General features: G+C 42.9%; 1 protein-coding gene across 5 annotated transcripts in view; it reads left to right on the plus strand.

Moving 5' to 3' along the window:
- Positions 1 to 21936, plus strand: part of ELMO1 (engulfment and cell motility 1) — a 459005-nt gene that overhangs the window by 236083 nt on the left and 200986 nt on the right. For all 5 annotated transcript variants that reach the window (XM_053260714.1, XM_053260710.1, XM_053260713.1 and 2 more), the window contains one exon: positions 14871 to 14979. In XM_053260714.1, coding sequence (XP_053116689.1) covers positions 14871 to 14979 — 109 coding nt within the window. The remainder of the gene's footprint in view (positions 1 to 14870; positions 14980 to 21936) is intronic.

The following is a 21936-nucleotide window of genomic DNA, read 5'->3' on the forward strand; positions in this document are numbered from 1 at the left end:
CCCCTCTTGTATTCTACCAAAGAAAACCACAGGGCTCTGTGGGCTCCAGGAGTCGATACTGACTCGACGGCACACTTTACCTTTAAGCAGTTCTTAGATGAACTGCTACATTACGTCTATTCAGTGGCATGAGATTCCTTTTGCCCCTGACAAAGGCAGAACATTGAAATGATTGGGTAGCTGCAAAATTAAATATCCTTCAAACATCATTTTGAGAACTGTCTCCTCTTTGGAGCATTATGCCCTTTGGCATAGTTCCTCTCTTTCCCCCCTGCTCATATATGTCAGACCATTGGGACATCTTGCTCAGTTGTTATCTGACTGGCAGCTGACTGTTATCCAGACAATATGACTGTGGTCAGCAATATCACTGTCCTTGCAGCCACTTCTCTTTCTGTCATTCCTGCTTAAACACAAAATATTTAAGCATATTAGGGCAGTTTAAAAGCCAGTTAAATGTATTTCTGTGTACACATGCTCCATTGCTCTGTTTGATGGGTGTGAGTGTTTGGAATTATAGTGGCTACATCCAGTCTAAGTTATTCATGAGTAATCCCTCTGAAATTAATGGGGCAAGGTATTCTTCATGACTAACTTGTCCCACTAACTTCAGTGGGACTACTCATGAGGAATTTAGTCTGGATGTCAGCAGGTTTATTCACGTTAGGGTACATGCAGATGCACAACTCCATAGAATGTTTTATTCGTGTCTTGGAAAAGTCAGGGAGGTGAAGAAAAGTTGAAGGGCAATATTACGGACATTAACCTTAATAAGCAACAGATATCTCAGAACTGTGGGCAGAATGGAAGGGGTAAAGGCCCCAGACATGGCCTCATAGCAGAAGGTTCAACTCACCTTTATCTTAGTTACCATCAGGATATGGATAGGGAGATTCCAGATGATATTATTTGAAATTAGCTTTCCCCTTGACATGCTGATTTTCTATATGCAGAATGTTGTCTTTTTATGGCGAAGCATTGAAACATGCCCTCTCCCACTGGAAGTAGTACTGTCCAACAAGAGCTGCATCACATGCTGTGCCAATGGTATAGCTCTTATCTAGTGGGTCCCATTATCCTCTTACATAGTTCTTGCCCCAGAGAGAAATTTAAAAGAAATATAAGTAAAGCCATATCTCTGTTAGCATAATCTCTAGTATTTTGCAACAGGACATAAAATACTACAGTATTATAGATAACATATTACCAGTATTTATCTCGCCTTGAGTTCATCTTGGCTGAAAACCATAAATCTAGGAAATATTTTCTCTCTGTTTCTTCTGGGAGCCCAATTTCCTTCCCCGGCTCTGCTTTGGAAGGATCTTCGGCTTTGCTCCCTTGTGGGATGATCTGTTCTAGTACAAAATTTAATTTGCCGATTTCTCATTTCTCAACCGAAATTACTAAATTTTTCTCTGTAGGCCGTGACCATCCAGATGCCCTGATCCAGCCGCCCACCCCCAATCAGCTCTGATACCTTAGAGGGCTTTTGGTAGTGGCTGGGTTTGTGTAGTCCCGGACCCTATTGTCCCTTTATTTTCTTATGCAATTCCACATAGTTTTCCCATTCTCCAAACAGTTCTTCCATTTGACTCACATGAGCATCTGCCTGTCCCCCTGTCTTTGGTCCCTCCCCCTACTAAGAGCTTGGATGTTTGTCTTCCTGTCAGAAGCCATCCCAAGTGGTCTTTGACCAGCTGGAACATTGCTGGGTGGGCTGCGAAAAGCTCGGATCCTGCATTTATTTCCTTTCTGTGCAAATGGGATGTGTTATTGCTTCAGGAAACCTGGGCTAAATACGATTTATATATTAATGGGTATGTGGTTTACCAACTGGCCGCCCATGCTGAATCTTCTAGGGGGAGACCCAAAGAAAGCTTGGCCTGCTGTATTTCCCTTTCTTTAAATGTGGTTTCCACCCGGTTTCCTGATTTTTCTCATTACGCTATGGCTGTCCTTATTCAAACTCAACACGAGGAACTTGTGTTTATCAGTGTTTATATACCTCCTGGTTCCTCGCATAGTTCACGTGTTCATATATGGGAGCAACTGGATAGCTATATTTTGGATATTTCCCTGAGCTCCCTGCATGCAGCTATTTTGCTCATGGGTGATTTTAATTCAAGATGTGGCCCCGACAATCCCTCTGTATATTCCTCCTCCCTGTGGGGGGGGGGATTTCACTGAGGGTCCCCAGGCTTCCATTCATCTTTCCAAAGATACAGTTATCAATAAGGCAGGGTCTCTTTTGTTACGTCTTGCTCACTCACATAATATTACCAGTATGCTTCTTATTGCTTTAAATGTTTATTGTTAAGCTCGAGAATGATTCATTCTTTGTAGGGTTGTTATACAAATAGCAAATTCTGCTATTTGATTTGAGATTGAATTGCAGAATCATCATATTGATTAGTTGAGAACAGCCAGCTGTCTTGATGAATCACCCGAATTGATTCGGGTGATCAGAGCACCATTTTGAGGCCCATTTTGCTGGAAAAAATTGGCCTCAAAATGGCACTTTCCCGAAGGAAAGCTGGTTTACCAGTTGGGGTTGGCGAGTAGGCCAGTCCTCCAAGGTGGGAAGATGCACTAAGTCCGGAGCAGAGGGTTGGTCTACCTTCTGACCCCAGTTGGTAGACCAGAACTCCCCAGATAAATGGTGCCATTTAGGTCTGTTTTTCCCCGGAGAGAGTTGGTCTACTAATTGTGGTCGGCAGGTAGACCAGCCCTCTGCTCCAAACTTAGTGTGGCTGCCCACCTCGGAGGAATGGTTTACCCGCTGACCCCAATTGGTAGACCAGCTCTCTCCAGGGGGAAAGTGCCATTTTGAGACCCACTTTTCCAGCAAAGCGGGCCTCAAAATGGCACTCAAATCACCCAAATCGATTTGAGTCAAATCGGGGGGTTATTAGTCATAACCCTGAATTGGGCCCTCTATTTTGAGGGTGATTCGATTTGAGGTTGAATCTGTAAATTGCCCCCAATTCGACTCTACTTGATTTGACCTTGAATCAAATTGCACACTCCTAATTCCTTGTTTTGTATTCTGCCAGGTTTCCACTAAGGTTAGCTGTGATACAGACTCTTCCCTGATCCCCGAAATAAAATCTGTCTTGTGTTTCCTTGTTACTTCTGTTGTAAATATGAAGAGATGGGGAAAGCTGCTTTGCATGTTGATTACTGAAAGTGCCTTTTGATTTGCAGTGCTGTAAATTACAACACAGTTTCTCAGCTGATTCCCAGATAATCTTATTGATTGCCTTATCCTGCCTTCTGACACATGCAGACACCCTGTCACCATTAAATATTTTAACTGCTCGTGAAATCTTAATATATTGGTTTAGTGCAAGAACCAGCAAATGGAATTGCAAGAGCTATGCTATTACTGAGGCTGGTGCCGTCTTCCCCACTCTTTCATTTTATTTTGCCTCTTCATTGATTTTTATTACTTGCTTTTATTAGCTATATCTAAATTGCCAGCCAAATAGCACCCTCTGTTATGCAGGGTTTAATTTTTGTTATGAGAGAGAAAGAGGAGTAATACAGATCTAATTTCAGTGGTGTTGGATACCATGGTTGCTTTTGGAGTTGGTTCTTTTTATCATCTCTGTCATACTTGAAAAACTTAGTTTTCCACCACGAACAGCTCTAAAACAGAAGGGATGACTCATGCAGTATGTACTGTGTTCTTGGAGGGAATATGTAGAAATGTAAAAACAGAAATTGCAGAAGCGTTTCTTAGGTTACCTACAGTTCTGTACCCATAGCACTTTGCAATTAGGTGTAGTTTAAACCTTTATTTTTAGCAGCAAGGAGAAAAAAATAGACCAAGAGCTGGTTCTCACAATCATTTTGATGTTGGTTAAGTGAAAATCCGAGATCCCAGTGGTGCCTGCACTCCCACTGTGTGTGTCATGAGAATCCAGAACTGTCCCCATGGTTTCAGGTTAGAGCCATGCTTAACCTACATGTACTCGAGGCCATTAATCTAAGATTATAACCCAGTCTGTCATTCTTGGGTAAATGTTGATTGATCATGGCTCTACTGTGAGATCGGTGGAAATGTTCTGAGTTCTCATGACACACTTTGTGGGAACATTTGCACTTCCAGGATCTCAGATTTTCATTTAACTGACACAAAAAATATTGTGATTTTTGTTGTCTGTTGATATGTCTGTTGATTTCTGAGCTGCTGGGTATTCACCTGGATTGTTGAGCTGATGCCGTTTTCTCCACCATGGAAGACAAAGAGCCACAGACATTTGGCATGTCTTCCAATGTTGGCGTTCAGTAGCCATTTTCTTCCATGCTGCAGTTTTTTGTGACAGCTGGTTGACACATCTATGAGGATGACAAAGTGAATGTCTAAGTAGTTGTAGTCTCTAGGGATGTGCACAAATCAACTTTTTCAATTCAATTTGTGCTCAAATCAAATCACCCCTGATTTGTTTTGTTTCTGAATCTGTCCCCCCATATCACCCCAGATTCTGTTTGGATTTGATTCAGATTCAGATTGATTTGGACCACTTATAAAGGTCCTAAAGGCACCAAATTTGGGTAGTGGGTAGGTCCCTATTGGTGCCACCTACCACCCAAACCTCAAGGCAGTGGGGCACTTGGTTGATTTTTAATTGGTGTTTTTTTTTTTTAGTTTTGCCCTATCCTAACCCTAACATGCGTCCCCAGATTTATTTATTTTTTTAAAACTAAGCTATAGCCCTTGTAGAAGTGGAGTTATGGAGCAAAATGTGCAGTCACTATTTTTCAAGTCTTTGGATTCTTTGGTGTATAATAACCTTTCCTCATCATGAATCCCTATGAGGATTCACTATATGCCTTCATTTCTTCTGCTCATTTTGACTGTCATTGAACAGTGCCAGCTGTCAACTGCCATGTGTCAATGACACCCCGCCAAACACACCATGGGGTACTCAATTAATTTTTTAGGAATTTTTGAAGTGTTTAGATTCTTTGGTGTCTTCATTACACACCTTCATTTCTTCTGTTCATTTTGACCCCACTGCTTTGCGGGTGGCGGTGGGGAATTAGTGGCATCTGTAAGAGATTTTTGACACCTCCAAAAAATCCTCACATTCATAGACGTGGGTCCTTTTGATGGTACTGGCTGTCAAGAATCCCAAGACCCAAGAAGACACGAGGAAAAGTGAAGAGATTATATTTAATCAGAACAGATTTATTTTCTTACCAATATTCAGATGAATCACAGCATACAGCATGCAGCAAAATTACTTCTCTCACACAAAGCAGTCACAAAACTAACAGCCTTGAGACACTGACAGGACAGCCAGACCCTTGCAGTCACAATATACTATACCGCAAGGGAACCTCGACTTGTTCCTCTTTTTGCTAGGTGCTAGGTGCTTGATCGGATCAACATCCTCCTTTCCTCCTCTTGTGTGCCGTGCCTGAGCCACCCTCCCTGAGGGAGAGAGCCCGGTCCCCTCTATCCTCAGATTAGGGTCTTTAAGTATCCTCGAACCTTTCCCACCCACGCATCAATAGTGATTGGACAGAGAAAGGGGTCTTGACCATTCATGACCTTCGGCTAACCTGTCCCATTTGACAATTAATATCATTGGCTAGGGAAGATGTGAAAGAGGAACAAGGTGTGGGCCAAGTGACCCCCCTTCAAATGAAACACCGAGTCTTGGCGTACTTTCGATCTGAGGTACTGAAAGATGAGGAAGTGTGCCCGAGCCAACAGGCCGATTCTCTCTAAATTTAGACAAAAGCTCTAGATGGGGCTGCTCTTGACAGCATGGAAAATTTGCTGGAACAGGGGAACTTGGCATTTACTTGTGGGTGCTAAGATCAAGGCCTAAACTGTGTCAAGCAAACAGACCCATGTCAAGCACCTATCTGATACAATATGGCTAACCTATCTATGCACTTATTCAATATAAAATTGACCCGATTAGGTCTTACACATCCCATGTGCCAATTACCCCCCAGCCTACAAGCCGCTGGATATCCAGTTTATATTTTAGGAATTGTTAAGGTGTTTAGACTCTTTGGTGTGTAATGAATCCTCACAGCGATTCATTATGAGGAAAGGTTATTAGACACCAAAGAGTCTAAACACTTAAAATTCCTAGAACATAAACTGAGTAGTAACCTACTGTTTTGTGGATGGGAGGGTTGTGTGGTAGGCATGTGTCCAAAAAGTTTTGGAGGCCATTATGAAGGTCTCAGAAACGTTTCGGCACTGGGGGCGGTTTCAGCGCCGGTGGGGATAGTGCTTTAAGGGCGGGGGAGGTGTACTTAACCCTCTCGCCACATTTCCCCCACCAGCGCATTGTTTTTCTTAAGCCCCTCGGGGCGGCAGCATTCCTCCCTGCCGCCACATTTTCCCCATCGGCCGGAAGTCGCGAGTGCATGTGCGCCTGTTGCATCCGCGCGCTCTTCTGCCCTGTGCGTGCGCACGATGGGCGCATGCGCACTTGCGACTTCCAGGCACTTCCGGCCAACAGGGAAAACGGGGTGGCAGGGAGGAACGCTGCTGCCCCGAGGGGCTTTAAAAAAACAACGTGCCGGTTGGGGAAATGTGGTGGGAGGGGTGAGTACACCCTCCCCCGCCCTTAAAGCGCTACCCCCACCAGTGCCGAAGATTTCCGTGCACATCCCTAGTGTGTGGTTGGCACATGGCAATTGACAGTTGGCACTGTCCAAAGACAGTCAAAATGAATAAAAGAAAGGAAGGTGTGTAATGAATCCTCACACTTGAAAAATAGTGACCACACGTTTTGCTCCGTAACTCCACTTCTACAAGGGCTAGAGCTTAGGTGTGGTTTTTTTGGTGTTTTTTTAAATGAAAGATGGGAATCTGGGGAAATTGATAGGAGCAATCCAAATCTTGAAGTGATTTGAATTGAATCAGGAATGATTCTATGTGGACCCAAATCTAGCCAATGGACCACAGGGGCGATTTGTTCTGTCTCCAAATCTGCTGAATCAGCTAGATGTTAAACAGCATAGAGGACAAGACTGAGCCCTGCAGGACCCCACAAGCCAGTGCCCAAGAAGCCGAGCAGTAATCCTCCAGCACCACCTTCTGGACCCTGTCTCCGAGTGAGGACCGAAGCCACTCAAAAGCAGTGCCTCCAATCCTTATATTTGAGAGGTGATACAGAAGGATACCATGGTTGATGGTATTGAACTCTGCTGAGAGGTCCAGCATAACCAACTCACCCTGTCAAGCTCCCAGCATTGGTCATCCACTAGGTCGACCAAGGCAGTGTCAGTCCCATATCCAGGATGGAAACCAGAGTGAAAGGTATATAGATTATCCGTATCATCCAAGACCCTCTGAAGCTGAGATGCCACCACACGCTCTATCACATTGTCCAAAAAGGGAAGGTTAGAAACAGGCCTGTAATTGTTCAAGTTGGAGGGATCAAGGAAGGTTTTTTTAGGCATGGTCTCACCACTGCCTCCTCGAGGCACGATGGTATCCTGCCCTCCCTTAATGAGGCATTTATTATAGCCTCCAACTACCTGCTTGAGCCTTGCCTGGTAGATTTTATTAGGCATGAGGGCAAGGGTCTGCAGCACACAACGTTGTCTGCACGCTGCCCAGCCACGCTTGTCCATAACCTCAGGCTGAACCAACTGTTGGGTGATGCTCACTGAGTGTGCACAACTGATCTGCTGGGTGAAAAAGTAAGTGCATAGTGCTGTCAGACAGGAGGTGACTACTAGGGATGTGCAAATCAATTTGGGTACAAACTGATTTGTACCTGAATCCCAGCGGTACCTGAAACCGCTGGGAGAGGTCATCCGGGGACTTGGACTGAGTTGTCAACAATATGCAGATGACACTCAACTCTCTCTCCTTATCACCTGGTTCTAGAGAGGCAGTGGATGTCCTGAATTGGGGGCTGGAGGCTGTGATGGGCTGGATGTGGGCTAGTAAACTGAGATTGAATCCAGACAAGACAGAGGTACTGTTGGTCAGTAGGAAAGCAAATTGGGTTGAAGGGATACAACCAGTTCTGAATGGGGTTTCACTCCCCTTGAAAGAGCAAGTGCACAGCTTGGGAGTACTGCTGAACCCAGCTCTGCTTTTGGATGTTCAGGTGGAGACAGTAGCCTGAAGCACTTTTGCACACTTCGGTTAGTGCGCCAGCTGCATCCCTTTCTCGAGAATGCAGATCTGGCCACTGTTACCCATGCCTTAGTCATGCCACGGCTGGATTACTGCATCGCGATGTACATGGGGCTGCCCTTGAAGAATATTCGGAAACTTCAATTGGTGCAGAATACAGCTGAAAAAAGAGAGAGAGATTTAAAACAGATTATTTTTATATTTATATTAATAGCTGTGCTTTTTGTATTTTAATTGTGTATTGTTTTAACTATATTGTAAACTGCTTTCAGATTATTTTAATGAAAGCGGTATATAAATCGACCAATAGATAAACACTGATTTTCAGACTAGAACTGTATTTTACATTTCATTATTGAAGGAGCCATGCTCCGATACGCTGATGGCACCACTCTGATAGTTGAGAATGAGGATGACCTGCAAGCTCTAGTAATGAAAGTCAAGGAGCACAGTGAGAAAATGGGACTACATTTAAATTTAAAGAAGACTAAACTAATGACAACAGGTACAGCAACCAGCCTCAGAATTGATAATGAAGACATTGAAGTGGTGGATAGCTTCTACTTTTTAGGATTGGCCATCAACAGTAAAGGATCCAGCAGTCAAGAAATATGCGACAGACTAGCACTTGGTAGGGTTGCAATGAAGGCCTTAGAAAGGATATTTAGATGCTGTGACATGTCTATACCTACAAAGATTAGAATTGTTTGGACCATGGTTTTCCCTATGACACTCTATGGATGTGAAAGCTGGACTTTGAAGAAGCAAGATTAAAAAAGCATTGACGCTTGTGAACTTTGGTTCTGGAAAAGACTTCTGAGGCTACCATGGACAGCCAGAAAAACAAACAAATGGATCATAGAACAAATCAATCCAGACTGTTCACTCAAGGCACAAATGACCAGGCTCAAACTATCACACTTTGGACACATTATGTGACAACCCAGCTCCCTTGATAAGTCCATAATGCTGGGAAAATTTGAAGGAAAGAGAGGAAGAGGATGACCAGCAGCAAGGTGGATGGACTCGATTATGACAGCAATGAATGCACCACTGAGAGACCTTAAAGGCCAAGCCGAAGACAGATCATCTTGGAGAGAATCTATGTGGTTGCTAAGAGCTGACACCGACTTGACGGCACTTAATCAATCGATCAGTGCTCCAGTTGTTAGGCACCAGTCCTTACTACTCCTACAGTTACTATTATTTTTATATACTGCTTTTAAATGAAAGTTCTCAAAGTAGGTTATTTATTTATTTATTTATTCATTCATTCATTTATTTATTTCTATTTAACATATTTTTATACTGCCCAAAACTTACATCTCTTACAACTCCTAGAAAAAGAAGTTGAAGATGGTTCCCTGTCCCCAAGAGGCTCAAAGAAACATGAAGTAGACATCAGTAACAACCACTGAAGTGTTAGGTTTGGATAGGGCTGGGTTTGGATAGGGGCAATTGCTCTCCTGCTGTTTAATATAAAGAGAAACACTACTTTGGAAGATGCCTCTTTGCCCAGTTAGCAGGAGGCAAGTTAGTTCTTATTTGGACTGAAAACAATATTCTGAATTCTCAGGATCTGGCAAAAGATGTCTCAGTCCTTTAAGTAGCAAACCTTCTGGGATCTTCCTGATTTGTACTCATTTAGGAACTTCAATTCCTTGTGGAATGGAGTGAAGAATGGTTAAGAACTGGAACCTGTATTCCTTTTCCCTTCTGAATGTATTCTGCAAAACTGGGGAGTGGCAAGGGGCAGGCACTATCAAGTAAACATCCTTTGACCCAAGCCTAATAATAAATGGTAGATAACAGTACCTTCTTAAAATGAATAAATTCATTAAAGTGTGATGTCTCAGTAAAAGAGAATGGTTTGTAAAGTACAAATATTCTCATTTTTATGCTGTCTTGGTATGGTTTTCTAAACGTGCGCGTACATGCACACATGCGGTCACATACCATTTGGAGGAATAGTCTGCTCTGCTGGAGTACGGAATAAAGAATGAATGTGGGGGAGAGGTTGTGATAGCGACCAATGAGTATACCATTTCCTACAAACCCAAAAGTTCTCTTAAGGTGTACCTTGCATATAATCTTTGCTTACTCTGCTTTACTCTAGTAGGTGTTTCTCCTTGTCAACTGTATTGTTCATCTGGCTTTTTTTGAGCACTCCATCATTCTGTTATGGCTGAATGTTCTTTTGTGTGAATAGCATTTGGAAATAGTGTCCCAAGGTACCCCGTTATTTCCATGCAAGCTCTCCTCTGTGCTAGAAGCTTTCATTTTTCTAGACCTGAAAAGCAAGCGCTATGTGATTTTTGATGTTTTGTCCAAACCTTCACCCTTCAAATCCGTTTTACACAAATCACTTTGAATTCCTAGCATGAGGTGGGAAAGCTTTGCACTTTTCCCATGCCAATTAAAAATCAAACCAAACTATTTGCAGGTAAAGCACATAAATAGAAAGTGAAGTTGGCAGAAAAGCAATCCCAGAAAGAGCAATGTTTTAAATGCTTGTTTGTCAAGAAAATGCATAGTACTTTGATATGAAGGGGAACATTTCTCTGCATTTGAAATGCTTTGATCTTCTGGCCAAGTGACAGGTGCTTGGGACTCTCTGACCCCACTTCCCCCTACCATCTGTTTTGGAGAACTGGTAGGGAAGCTTATCACAAAACCCAGTTCCCAGTGGAAAAATCATTCCAAATTATTTTCTAGACCTAGTCTTTTCTTCTTAAATATAAAACTGTATATGGCATGTTGAAAAACAAAATCTGTCCTATTATCTCTGTTTTCCTTTACTTTTCCTCACTAAAACTCTGGGCTGAATTAAGCATGGCAACAAAAACTGATTTGTCGATGAAAATAACAAGGTCATATTCCTGCCCCACTTCTGCTCATATTTGAAGTATCTAAAAATGATATAACTTCTAAAACCATATATTAAATTTATTTATTTATTCATTCATTTATCATATTTCTCTACTGCCTGACATGTGTATCCCTAGGCAGTGTACATAAGTTGAAATACAATATAAAAACAGGATAACATGAATAAAAAAATTATGATATCAAATAAATTAAAATTAATTAAAAGCCTGAGAAAACAGGTGTATCTTAAGGATCTTTTTAAAAACAGCCAGAGATGGAGAAATTCTTATTTTTATGGGGAGTGCATTCCAGAGCCCTGGGGCAGCCACAGAGAAGGCCCAGTCATGAGTAGCCACCAAACAAACAAGCCAGTGGTAGCCGTAACTGCACTTGCCCAGATAATCTTAATAGGCGGGAAGGTTCATGAAAAAGGAGGCACTCTCTAATACCCTGGACACAAGCCGTTCAGGGCTTTATAAGTATCACTTTGTATTTTGCTCAGAAACATATTGGCAGCCAGTGCAGTTCTTTTAAGATCGGTGTTATATTGTCTCTTGAGGTTATCTCAGAGACCAATCTGGCTGCTGCATTCTGCATGAACTGTAATTTCAGGACTATGTATGAAGGCAGCCCCATGTAGAGTGCATTACATCAGTCAAGCCTGGAGGTTAGCAGCATATGTACCGCTGTTTTAAGGTCATTTTTCTCAAGAAATCGATGTAGCTGATATATCAGCCGAAGCAGATAAAAAATGCTCCTGGCTGCTGCCTCAACCTGAGAGTCCAGAGAGAGTTTTGGATCCAGGAGCACTCCCAGGCTATGTACTTGTTATTTCTGGGGGAATGTGACCCCATCCAGAACAGGCAGTTCTAAACTTTCAAGTTATGGCCCCCACAGTGAGTACCTCCATCTTGTTTGGATTCAGTCTCAGTTTATCCTTCATCCAGCCCATTACCACCTAAAGGCAGGCATTTAGGGAAGTTATGCCATTTCCCGATGAAGTTGATATGGAGAAATAGATTTGGGTGTCATCAGCATATTGATAGCACCCTGCACCAAATCTCCTGATGATCTCTCCCAGAGGTTTCATGTAGATGTTAAAAAGCACTGGAGACAGTATGGAGCCTTGTGGAATTCCATACATTAACTCCCACTTTGCAGAGCAACTGTCTCCAAGTGACACTACCTGGAATCTGCCAGAGAGTTAGAAATGGAACCATGGTAAAACAGTGCCACCCAAACCCAACTCCCTCAGGCAACCCAGAAGGATGCCATGGTCGATGGCATCAAAAGCAGCTGAGAGATCCAGAAGGATCAACAGAGTCACACTCCCTCTGTCAAAACCCAATTCGAGATCATCCATCAGGCCAACAAAGGTAGTCTCAACCCCATAGCCTGCCCGAAAGTCAGTTTGAAATGGGTCTAAATGATCTGTTTCCTCCAAGACTGCCTGGAGCTGAGAGGCCATCAACCTTTCAGTCACCTTGCCCAACCATGGAAGATTTGAGACAGGTCTATAATTGGCTGAGGGATCCAGTGCTGGTTTCTTCAAGTAAGGTCTAATAGCCTCCTTAAGGCAAGGAGGCATCTTGCCCTCCCTCAAAGAAGCATTTATAATATGTACCAGACACTGGTACACTATGATAGCACTATTGACAAATGAAATAAGCCAAGTTAGGCAAGGGTCCAAAGCAGCTTGTCCACATCTCAGGGTCACAAACTGAAAGTGATCCAATCTAGAGTTGCTGGACATCTCCCTGGTAGATGCTTTAATAAGTGTGGAATCCAGTTCAGACTGAATATGATATGTTATCCACACACAAGTCATTAAAAACGCCACGACAGATGGTTGAAGGGTCCAAATTCAAGTTCATTTGGCTTAATAATCATGATTTGTGTTTCAGCTTTAGATAGAATTAACTGGGATTGGTGGATTTGGACATCACTACTGTGTTTAAACCACAATTGGAAGTAGAATTCTTCCAACCCATATGATTGTGTTGGGATAGAGAGCAGGCATATACTAGCCCTCTCCCAACCTTAGATAACTCTGCTGAATGTGAACTTGCAGAAGCAATGAGGTCAGAAAAGAACCATTTATTTGCCACCAATATTGCCAGAGCATAGATCTTCAAATGTGCTCTGTGTTATATCTATCGGATTCGTGTCGAGTCTTCCCCAACTTGTGTTCTCATTGTCTACCTTGCTGCTTCAGCTCCTTTAGTTCTTCTGAATACCATGGTACTAATTTTGAAGCAGGTCAGAGAGGATGCTTAGGAGCGATTGTGTCAACTGCTCTAGTGAGTTCATTATTCCATGTTTGCACCAGAGCATTGTTGGAATAGAAACCTTTCCAAGCCTTCTTGGAATCCTTGGAAGCCAACTTAAAATGCTTCCAAGCCTTCTTGGAATCCTATTGGATCCAATAACCTTCTTAGTTGGACCAGCCTAATAGGTCCTTCACCCCTGCAGAGGTGGGTTGCAGCTGCAAATCCTACCTTAACCAGATGGTGGTCCGTCCATGACAATTTTTTAAAAAAATATTTAAGCTTAATGGGCCAGTTCAGACGACACATGGAGCCAAGAATAAACTTTGGCTGCATACACGATCAGTCAGCTTTGGAAGTACTCCCCCCCACCCCACCCTGCCACAATCATTTGGGTTGGAAGAATTCTACTTCCAATTGTGGTTTAAAAATAGTAGTGATGTCCAAATCCACCAGTCCCAGTTTATTCTATCCAAAGCTACAAAACAAATCATTACTATTAAGCCAAGCTTAAACCTTGGCCTCATACATCGACAGTCAGCCTTAATGATGCATGCCCACCCTTTCTCTACAAGGCTTAGAAGTCTTCTGCTACCAGTATTGGTTAGAAACAAGCCAAGACTGGCTGTGATATCATAACTGTCCACATAGAACAAACACAAGGAGTTTGTATACCTTTTTATGCAGTAGTCCAGTTGCTTCTAAACTATCAATTAAAAATATATATATTCCTTGGAAAATTACCAAAGGGTTCCATTAAGGACAGAATTAACTATCTTTCCGTAAATGCACCTTTACAGGGGAGTGATGGGTATATTAGGGGATACAGATCTTGCAGGCAGAAACGACTAGGTCCAACAGGCCTGAGTGGCAGCCTGTGTCAACTGAGTATGCACTGTAGCGTACATCCCAGAATTCTCTGCAGTGGGCAGGAGTTTTGTGTCATATCCACAGGGGGCCCTGAACAGAAAAAATGAGGTGTAAAGGTTTCCTTAAAGGAAGTAAGTTTGAAAACCATCAATATTTTCTTAAAATGTCAGCGCAACGGAAATAGACCTACTTATTGCCCTTCTCATAGGACAATGTGAGAGTGTTGTTTTGCCTGAGACAAACTAGGAAAACAATGGTTGACATCTACAGCAGCCTAATGTGAGTGGTGCAAATCCCCCTGCACTCTTGTGGATGCACAGAGAAATGAGGGTGGTTTTGTGCAAGAGCGCAAATACTTTGAGGAACTCGTCCATGCTCTGGAAGCACTAAGACTGGAAGCGCATTGCTGATAATCAGTTGATGCATTTCTGGTCTAAGGAGTACTTCTGGAGTGCAGTGAGCTCCTGGAAGTATTAACACTCTTGAGCAGTAATGCAAGACTTCCTGCAGTTCGCTGTGAGCCCACAGCACTGAAATGGAACCACCCATTCACCCAGAGGGATTAGCACCACCCACATTAGGCTGCTCTGGATGTCAGCCACTGTTTTCAACGTTAGTCCATTCTATGTCTGTAATTTTTGGAAATGGCATTCATCCTGGCTGAAACAAATTCGTATTTTTATGATGCTTGCCAAACAGAACAGTATTTTAACTTTGGTTGGTGGTCCATTTCTTTTCAGATTGTCTTAGAAAACAGCAGCCGAGAAGACAAGCATGAATGTCCGTTTGGTCGAAGTAGTATTGAATTAACAAAGATGCTGTGTGAAATCCTGAAAGTAGGAGAATTACGTAAGTCCCATTTGTGTGTTGCCCAAGCAAGCATTTTCTTTTTTGTAATGATAAAAGTGAACTGAACTGTGTCACTGTTGTAAAATAACATTTTCTGGTGACTCTCTATTGGTCGTCAAAGAATGGATTGAATGGCACATAAAGTGTCAATCAGAGAATTTTTCCTCTGTAATGTTATAGTGTTATACATACGCCAATATTACATGCTCAAACCTAATGGCTTGGGGTATTAATTTCAGTTCATTGTCAAATGAAGGTGTAAAAATGTGAGATGGGTTTTTCAGCTTCTAGTCTCTCCAGGTGCTTAACAGGACAAAGAGCTTTGATGTAATAACTTCATGCATTGCCTATTGGTATTATAATTCAGTACGTGAAGTTCTTCCCAGCAAGACAGCACTAAACCTAGGCCCCGGCAGTGAAGACAGAACACAGTGCTGTCAAGTGTACTTGCTGAATGCACACTAAGAGTTGATTTGAATGTGCAGAACAATAGTACAGAATGCAACCCTTTCTGGGCTGTACCACTTCACACTGCAGGTAGGATATGGATTGTATGTTGATAGAGAAATGCGGTACAGCCTCGTTCAGTTGTAGTGTTCTACATATTTTAAAAGGCATAATGCATTGTTTCTTCCTTGTGAAATATTAAATGGTCCAAATGTTCTTAAAGTGCAAAGTTAAGGAATCATTTTCCAAAAGTGAAATTGGGTGATCTTGCACCTATTAAGTGCTTTTAATTTCCATTACACTGTATCTGCTTAATCAAAACACCATCCTAAAACGCCACACAAAATGTTCCTATAGTTTTCAGAATTGTATGTATGTGTGTATGTATGTATTTTTAGTTATTAACATTACACACTGCCTTTCCATTCCAAATGGGATGCTCAAGGCAGCTGACATCACAGTTAAAAATGAAAAAACCTATACAATTGCAACAGAAAATAATAAAAAGCAGAGTATATTCCTCTCAAGCAAAGCATATCATCCTGATATATCAGATTTTCTGTGCTCCATGAGTGAGGAATACATCTGATTTGTTATGCTGAGACTTGCAAGCTCAAGCTGTCACTTTAGGAGAGTACACAGGACAATTCCTTCAATTGACAATAAAGCTGTATTGCTCAATAAAATCTGCAGTCTTAAAATCATCTGTCATATTCTAGGGCAAGGGTATATCTGACAGTTTATATGTTTAATATTTCAAAATATGCGTTAATGCTGCCATTGCTCCTTCTGTAGAAATTGATCGCTAGCCAGTGTTGCCCTGGAAGCCCCCTCTCACTCTTTTTAAAAACAGCTTCTGAGATACATAATTTAAGAGGCACGGTGCATTACTTCTTGTGAAGTATTAAATGATGAAAACTTGCTAAAGTGCAAGGTTTGTGAATCAAAAATGAAAATGTGTAGTTTAACACCTCTTAGAAATGCCCTTAATTCTGGTGACATCTTATCTGCTCAATTATATTAGACACCAGTACTAGAAAGCTGTATCAAATGTTCCTGCAGTTTTAGGGGAACTAGTTGTACCAATATGAGTAAAAAATGCCATGTTTAAAATCCTGCCTTGCTTTTAGCTTTTTGCAGTTCACTCATGGGTTATCCTATATGTTATTTGGAAGCTATCAAAATTCTGCCATTTCCTCCCTTATACTTTGAGGTCTGCAGACTTGAAGGCAATGCAGTATATAACTGTAGGAGCTGGACGTGGCTATGGCATCCAATTATGCTCTTAAATGTTGTGGGTTCAAATCTCAGCTTACAGTGTATGGCTGCTTACAAATATGGTCCTGGTCTCTGGAGAAACTAAGGTGGAAAGTTGTGTTGCTGGTCTTATAAGTTCTTTCTGTTAAAAAAAAAATAGTTGTGCTTTATCACATGGCTTAATGTAAAGAACAAGGAACGTTGGTGAGATGCTACGCTCACCAGCATTCATGTATATGCCTGTATCCATTCCAATTTAAATGTCACTCTGTGTTACCTTAACCACATGGCGGGCACCCCCTCCTCCAAATCTCATTAAAATTTTGTTAAGGTTGACAAATAACGTGATGCCATTGTGTGTGAGAAACATGGGGGTTGTTAGGTTGGTGGCAGCTTTGTGTTCAAGGCAACTTGTTGTTTGGCCTTACAAACTCATGTTCTGAAACATTTGCAGATCTGGACTGGACTATGTGACAAAGGGCTCACGTTGCCCTGCTAGATCTGTACTGGAGCAATAGACGGAAGACTAAGGCAAAAGGGACTGTGTGAATTCCCCATCCATGTGCAGGATTGCAATCTGATCCCTGCTGCCCATTCTTTTTGATTTCTTACTTCTGCTGTTAATCACTTTATGCAAGTTAAAGTTCCTCTCTCTGTGATATCCACAGCTTGGAGTTTACAGCCTAATTTGTGAAACCATCAAGAATAGCACAAGATTGGCTGGAAGGTTCTTGAATTGTGAAATAATTATTGAAGTAGGTAGGCAGCCGCTCTCCTCTAGCTCAGCCATAACATCCCAGCACCATGAGCTGCTTTGTAGTTAAGGACGTGCCGACATAGGGTTTGAGTGTGTTGGAGTAAGACAGATGTTCAGCTCTGAATGATCCCCTGTCAGCAGCATTGACTCTCCTGTTTTTTAAAAAAGCTGCACTTAACTTTTATTACAAACCATGCAGGGTTATATGACTCATGTTCATCATCTTTAGACTTTTGTTAAACAAACATCTTTTGGTGGTGCTTTTTTAAAGTAGAGGGATTATATTCAGACAAGCATTCATAATACTTGTTCAACTTCTCACTGCTTTAACAAAGCATTTTTTATGCTCTGGCATCCAGGAAGGCCAAAAGAAAAAAGAAGAGCTATGGTCCATTGGTCCTGCAATATGCCTTTAAGTCTCTAGTGATTAAGAGTGTAAGCCACCCTGTGAGAAAATGAAGTGTTTAAGTATTTGTTATGTCTGTAGCCCACTGTTGAAGTTGAACCTCACAACACTTCTGTGAAGCATTGATCCACAGTACTGATGATGTATTGCATTGGTTGGGTAAGAGAGTAATTGGCACTTCGCCCATCTTCTGGTTCATTCAAAACAATCACTAGGAAGAGCTAGGTAGGGGTTCTCTGCAGAGAGTCTCTCTGTGCTATCACATGTACAACATGCCCTTCATTCAAGGAGCTCAGGATGGTGTACATGATGTGTGACCAGTGTTCTCTCTAATTTTTTCATCTGTGTGTGGAATGAGTTTTGTTCCGGGCGGTAGTATCAAGGCAGTGTGTGTGCACATGCATTCAGAATGGGGCCTTCCTGATTCAACCTGAGCGAGATCTAAAATTAACTGAGCAGACATCCAGAAACTTGTGGGCACACGCACGTGCTCACCCCTTAGAGGAAATCCTGTGTGTGACATTCCACCCCTACCCCCACAGTTTACCTTCACCAAAATGAGATGGGTTAGGCTGAGAGAGAATAACCATACCAAGGTTACTCAGTTCATTTATGATTGAAGCAGGGATTCCGTGGTGGTTTTGTAAATTGCGGACGATGCAAGTCATTTAATGGTACTAGAGAAAGACATGCTGTTCTGGTAGCTTCAGGTCTTAACACTCACATCAGTTTCGGAAGGAAGCCTGGGTGGGTGCATGGCTGGGGGAGTAAGTCATGTGACTTGCCTCTGGGGCGGCCCCAAAGCACGGTCTCTCCTTGCTCTATTATAGTTACGCCCCTGGCCAGCAGCCCGTGTGTGACCCCGGTGGCGGCCCTGCTGACCCCGCCTCCCATGTCTGACGTCAGACACAGAGGGCATGGTCTGGCTCCCAAACGGAGCCTTGAGGCTCCATTCTGGAGTTGGAGTTCAACTCCCGAAAGGGCTGTGTGGCCCCTTTGGGAACTTAAGGCTGGCGCTGCGGATGCAGCGCCAGCCTTTTAACTCCTGAAGGGGCCACACAGCCCCTTCTGGAGCTACTTAGGTTGGCGCTGCAGGGAGGAGCTGCTCCTACTGCGCTGCAATCGCAGTGCCAGCCTTAGTTTAGCTCCAGAAGGGGCCACGTGGCCCCCGCTTGGGAGCTAAACCAGCACTCCTGTGTCTGAGTTCAGATGCGGGGGGGGGGGGTCGGGGCCACAAGGGTTCTTTGAATCCATTGGCCCAATCCTGGGTTCTTTGAATCCATTGGCCCAATGGTGGCTCCACCCCTGGGCATTGGCATAGCCATGTATGCTCAAATCAGAATACAGGAGAACCTCAGTATTTGTGGGGGTTCAGTTCTCTGCTACTACCATGTTTATGGAAAACGTGAATACTGAATAATTGGGGCAATGGAAATGCATGGGTTAGGTTCCTTGAGGTCAGGAAAATGTCAAAAAGAGGGCAAAATGGCCCTAGAAACATGTGGGGAAGTAGCCTACTGTGCTCCATGGGTCCCCAGCGGTGCAGCAGTGCCCCTTAATAGTGAAAAACTGGCCATAAATTCTGGGTTTGGGGGTGGTCTTTTGATTAAAAGGAACCATAAAATGTTTCCCAATCTCTGTTGAAGTCAAAATGGTGACCCGCAGATACACAGGTTTGAACCTCCCCCGCACCACACACAAATGTATTTTGAGGCCGGGTTTCACTATCCAAAACCATGAGTGCTGGACCCAAGATTAACAAGGTCATCCTGTAATACCAATTTCATGGGTTCAAGAGGAAGAACTGCTTTCCCCAGCACAGTCTCAACAGCTGACTATGGATTTATGTTGCTCATGTGGCAAAGAAAAGAGCTCTGTTTATATAGAACATGGAAAGCTCCTTCCTGCAAACTGTCCCCACAGAGAAGGACAAGTTTGAGAAGTGTAAAACACTGTTTTGCTCCCTGGCTTTCTCTGCCCTTCCAAGAGGAAATGTGCCCATTCTCATAGGAGTGGTTATTTGCTAGGAGGAAAGGAGTCGTTACTGCTGGCTGGGCTCGGATGATTGTAGCTTGCAATAACTCCATGTGTGGCAACTGTGAAAAAGGCCAATTCCATGCTAGGGATCATTAGGAAGAGGACTGAAACTAAAACTGCTAACATTATAATGCCCTTATACAAAACTATGGTGCGGCCACACCTGAAGTACTGTGTACAATTTGGTCACCACATCTCAAAAAGGACATTGTAGAACTGGAAAAGGTGCAGAAGAGAGCAACCAAGATGAACAGGGGCCTAGAGCGCCTTCTTTATGAGGCAAGGCTACAACACCTGGGGCTTTTTAGTTTGGGGAAAAATGACGGAGGTGAGACATGATAGAGGTCTATAAAATTTATGCATGGTATGGAGAGAGTGGAAAGAGAGGATTTTTTCTCCCTTTCTCATAACACTAGAACCAGGAGTCATACCATGATTGCCTAGAAATTTAGGACTGATAAAAGGATGCACTTTTCCCCATGCATAATTAACCTGTGGAATTCTTTGCCACAAGATGTGCTGACAGCCACCAGCCTGGATGGCTTTAGGAAGGGCTTAGATAAATTCATGGAGGACAAGTCTATCAATGGATACTAGACTGGTGGCTATAGGCCACCTCCAGCCTCAGAGGCAAGATCCCTCTAAATACCAGTTGCAGGGGAGCAACAGCAGGAGAGAGGGCATGCCCTCAGCTCTTGCCTGTGGGCTTCCCAGAGGCACCTGGTGGGCCACTGTGTGAAACAGGAATCTGGACTAGATAGGCCTTGGACCTGATCCAGCAGGGCTTTTCTCATGTTCTTATGTAACAACTGGAAGGGTCCTTTAGGGGCATTTTGTGGAATTTAAACTTCAGTATTGTATGGGCAGGTTCAGACTTAGCACAGAACCTTAGTTGAAGCCAAGCTCTTTACACCCTCCCTTAGTCCCTGGAGTGTGTGGTTGAGTGTGAACATCATTAAGCATTCATATCTGGATGTAGTACACCACCACACACAATCTTGTAAGAGTGTTTTGGATCTCCTAAATTGGGATTTGCATCTGTGATGCAACATTCAGATAGCTGCTTCATTTCCTATTCATTTCTCTATATATAATTCAAATCCTCACACCCCCCACCAACCTACAAAAAGTGGGTGTGGGAATCAGCTCTAAAATGTAAACCTCAGGATTAGTTGGGAGTAATTTCATACAGCAGGGGATGAATGCACCAGTTGTAAATTCTCTTGTTACAATCATTGGGTGCACAGTATTTCTGATGTGTTCTGGGACATCTGAAGGACTGAGAGCCAGAGGTGCACCTAGGTAATTTTGGAGCCTGGACCTAAAGGCCTTTGGAGCCCCCCCCCCCCCGCTGCAAATTAAGCATCACCGTTCTTGGATGGACGACCACACCACCCAGGACAGACTAAAGAGGATTTAGGGGCCCCCGGGGGTTGTGGAAGCTCTGGACCTCGGCCTGGAAGTCCAGGGGTAAAAGCGACTCTGCCGAGAGCCAATGTTGGCATGAACAGAAGGCAGCAAATACAAATATTAAGAAAATGTGATATTGTGTTGTGTTAAGCCTTCAATAACCGTCCCCATGTTCCAAAATAACTGAAATGAAGTAATCTCTCCCTAAAATTGCATGGCCGACCATTGCATCAATTGCAGCAGCATAAATGAAGATATTTTACTAGACTTTTCTGATGACCAATATAAAACATTTTGGACTGGTTTATAAGCTAACTTATACATGTGAACCATAGCCTGCACAGTACTTATTGGCAGGATTTCATTTCTGTGAGTACTAGATATGTAGAGCTCTTTAATACTTCTTTGCTTTGCATTGATGTGGGAAACATGGTTTCAGATCTCTTAGCAGTGGTGTTTCTTTTCTGTCGATATGACCTTCAGGGATGGTCTAGTACACAGAATTCTTTAGCACAACAAAATATAGTTCTCTTGGAAATACTGTGGAAGCCTAATACCTAAAGCATATGTTTTATTATGGCTGGAATCCAAGGAGCTGAGTGAGGTGTGACTAAGGACTTGGGCAGTATAAGTATTCACATAT

This window comes from Hemicordylus capensis, chromosome 6 (genome assembly GCF_027244095.1).
Source record: "Hemicordylus capensis ecotype Gifberg chromosome 6, rHemCap1.1.pri, whole genome shotgun sequence".
NCBI classification, from domain to species: domain Eukaryota; kingdom Metazoa; phylum Chordata; class Lepidosauria; order Squamata; family Cordylidae; genus Hemicordylus; species Hemicordylus capensis.